Below are 3781 nucleotides of genomic sequence, written 5' to 3'. Positions count from 1 at the left end.
GTCAGAATGAGAGTCCAAACAGCTGATAAAAACATCACAATAATCCACAAGTAATCCACAGCACTCGGGGTGTTTATTTATTTATTTTTTATTTATTTTATTTAAAGTAATTTCTTATTTAATTTCTACATATTTATTCCCCAAAAACATTCCATCCTTTTTTGTTGTTCTTTTATCGTTTATGTACCCATTTAATTATTTCTCTCTCTCTCCCCCTTTATTTTTATTTATTTATTTATTTTTATTTTCTCTCTATAAATATTCTCTTTTGACCTTTTACTAACAGGCTGTTCTACATATATATTAGGAAACACATAATGGAGATATAAACATGCTCAACATAATTCTTACACACACGCTTCACATTACTACATGTACATCCTACTTTGTGCTCTACGTGTTTTATATTGATGGTATCGTCTAAGTACTGTATATTTTGTCTTATGTACTGCTTTAAAAACTAATAAAAAAAGTAATCCACAGCACTCCAGTCCATCAGTTAACATCTGGAGAAGACAAACGATTACTTGTGGATTATTGTGATGTTTTTATCAGCTGTTTGGACTCTCATTCTGACGGCACCCATTCACTGCAGAGCATCCATTGCTGAGACACTGATGCAGTGCTGCATTTCTACAAATCTGATGAAGAGACAAACTCATCCTGATCTCGGATGAGCACATTTTCAGCACATTTTCATTTTATCCCTTTAATAAATGAATATGATGTGATTTCTTTAAGTAATATTCTAAATCTAGAAGCAAATATCATCATAATGTAAAATCTTTTAAATGATTATTACTGCAAAAGTGAACTGAAGTGAGTTTGGTTCTGTTTTGCTGATTCATTACCCAGTGAGGTGATGGTCTGCAGGTGCGCTCTGGGAAAGTGCAGCTTGTCACCGCAGCTCTGCTGTTTCTCTGAGTCTGCTGAAGGTCTCATGCTGCTTAAAGCCACTTCTTCATGGATCACAGACATCCTGTGGCCATTCAGCTGAACACCTAGAGGAAACACAAACACACTCTTCGCAAACATCTCTAAATAACATGAGACAACAGAACAAGTATTAGAAATGACAAGGTTGAACAAGCACTACATATAAGAGTCCGAGTGATCCGTCAGCTGATGCTGAACATCTCAAACAGGCAGATAGCAGCTGATTGATTAGTCTGATATTAATCATGTGACAGTAGGGTACAACGGGGTTAAAGGCACCTTTGATATTATTTTCATCTAAACCACTAGATGGCACAAAACCGTGGCGTAGCACTTTCCAAAACATCCGCTTTTCAAGATGCACGTTTATATTTGTCTGATCCTTGACGCATCGCAAAGTTGATTCTGTGCTTACTTGACCTAATATTTGATGTTTTTTAAGATCGCGCGCAGCAGTGCAAAGTTGATTCTGTGCTTACTTGATCTAATATTTGATGTTTTTTAAAATGTTGTAGATTTAAGTAGCAAGTGAGAATCGCTAAAATTAATGCATATATTTTGAGACAAAGGTCTTCTTAAGATAATTAGAGCAACAGTTTTTAAATAACGAAAGAATATGTAAAAGTATGGTATTTGGGGTAAAAAGCGCCCCTGCTGTTGGGGCTAAAGGCACAGTAATTAACATGATAATTAACAGAAGGCTGATTTTTCCATTTGTTGACGGTTAGATTCAGATGGTAAATATCATATATTATGTTGGGTGTCCATATTAGAGATAATCACCATGTTTAGAATGAAACCATCATATTTAAGAACATGATATTAATCATATCATATAATAACATTTCATTTGTTGTTACTACTGTAAATCTATATTCAATTATTATTGGATCTCCCTCAATGCTTTCAGAATCTTTATTTTTTTAAATGATTTTGATTCTGTATTTTAAAATGTATTTTTATATGAACGTATTTTAATGACAGTGTATTTAATGAACAAAAAATAATTCTTTTATTTGTCAAAATAAGCAGAAAATAGTACAAACTTAGCTAAAGTGATTGTTTTGAACAAGACATTATTAAACAAAAACATTATTTTAGCTGAAGTATTTGTATCAATACTGTGTGCCACCGCATACATTTATAAGATTTTTAAACAAAATAAACAACTTGTATGATTTATTTTCACACAAAATCTGTGGCTCCATTAATGTTCAATACAAACGTATATATGTTTTCTGCAATTATACATTTTAGGCACTTTAGCCCCGTTATACTCTACCGTTCAGACACTCCATCTCGGGCTCTTCTCCGGCGCGGTTCTTCTGCAGCCGTTTGCTCTTGCGTCTCTGTTTGCAGTAGAACATCAGTCCCAGCACAGCAATGATGTACGCCACGGCCACGGCCACCGACAGCGCGATCGTCTGGAACATCTTAAACTGACTCTTATCCTCGTCTTCACTGCGCGGGTGCACAGGCTTCTCTGAGAACAGAGACAGAACACATCAGTCTGACACATCACAAAAAACACCACAGCAAAATCACTGCAGGCCATTCAGTAAACTGTTACACATTGCTATTCATCAAAATAAACAGTTCAGAACTAGAAGTTTACAGTGTAACTGTAGCTTTTTACAGTTGCTAGGCAACAATGTAACACACTGATAACGAATGTGTGTCACTGGAGAGTGTATCAGTTTATAAGCACTTCAAAGGCATTTGATCCGTTCAAAACATCAGTGTAACATCACACTGAACTTCATTTAAACCACCTAAACCTCTTAAACACTGACCTAAATCCTTCAGAAGTTTTATTTTTAAATATCTGAATAAGTAATAAAATCTTAAAGATGATCATCTAATAGTCTTGTTTTATGAGAAATTGATTCAAATGAAGTGAGTTTATGATTAAAACAAAGAACAAATATCTCTCATAGATATTTGAACTGAAAACAAAATTAAAAAAACTGAGGAAGAAATTCATTTTTTGCAGTCTATGCGACATTTAATGCCAGCTTTATGAATGTAAGACCTTCTGGTCTAATTTAAGACATTCTAAGGCCTTCATTTGTGGAAGGACGAATTAAGATTTTATTACCCTTTTAAGACCCACAGAAACCCTGTGTATTGGATAAAGCACTATAAAAATAAAAGTGAAATATGAAATGAAATAACAAACCTGCTCTATGATCTGTGTGTGTACATGAACACATTGACTTGTCAAACTAAAATCTGCTTTACTTTTTAAAAAACACAACAATCAGGTTAAAATGTTCCTCACCCACGACATAGAGCTGCGCTGCCGTGTCTCTGATGTTGCAGGTGTTTCCTGCGATGCAGGTGTACACACCCGTGTCCTCAGTGGTCACGTTACTAATGACCAGAGAGCCATTGGGCATCTTCTGAAACCTGGAGAAACACAATCAACACACGTCAACATCTGCGGCATGAAGGATCATCATGTATGTAAGAGACAGACAGGTGCAGTGAGACAGACAGACAAACAGACAGGTGCAGTGAGAAACAGATGCAGTGAGACAGACAGGTGCAGTGAGACAGACAGGTTCAGTGAGACAGGTGCGGTGAGACAGGTGCAGTGAGACAGACAGGTGCAGTGAGACAGGTGCGGTGAGACTGACAGGTGCGGTGAGACAGGCAGGTGCAGTGAGACTGACAGGTGCGGTGAGACAAGACAGACAGGTGTGGTGAGACAGACAGGTTCAGTGAGACAGGTGCGGAGAGACAGACAGGTGCAGTGAGATACAGATGCAGTGAGACAGGTATGGTCAGACAGACAGGTGCAGTGAGACAGACAGGGGCAGTGAGACAGGCACGGGGGGGGAGA

General features: G+C 37.2%; 1 protein-coding gene across 1 annotated transcript in view; it reads right to left on the bottom strand.

Annotated features, from left to right (window-relative positions):
- Window positions 1–3781, bottom strand: part of LOC107689575 (inactive tyrosine-protein kinase 7-like) — a 67424-nt gene that overhangs the window by 6733 nt on the left and 56910 nt on the right. Inside the window, exons 14-16 of the mRNA XM_016487596.1 lie at window positions 3218–3345; window positions 2219–2419; window positions 852–1001 (exon numbers count right to left, since the gene is read on the bottom strand). Of these exons, the coding sequence (XP_016343082.1) occupies window positions 852–1001; window positions 2219–2419; window positions 3218–3345 (479 nt within the window). The remainder of the gene's footprint in view (window positions 1–851; window positions 1002–2218; window positions 2420–3217; window positions 3346–3781) is intronic.

This window comes from Sinocyclocheilus anshuiensis, unplaced genomic scaffold (assembly GCF_001515605.1).
Source record: "Sinocyclocheilus anshuiensis isolate Anshui unplaced genomic scaffold, SAMN03320099.WGS_v1.1 scaffold1629, whole genome shotgun sequence".
Lineage (NCBI taxonomy): Eukaryota > Metazoa > Chordata > Actinopteri > Cypriniformes > Cyprinidae > Sinocyclocheilus > Sinocyclocheilus anshuiensis.
Note: the sequence above shows the minus strand (reverse complement) of the source record. Positions and strands in the feature narration are given on the sequence as shown.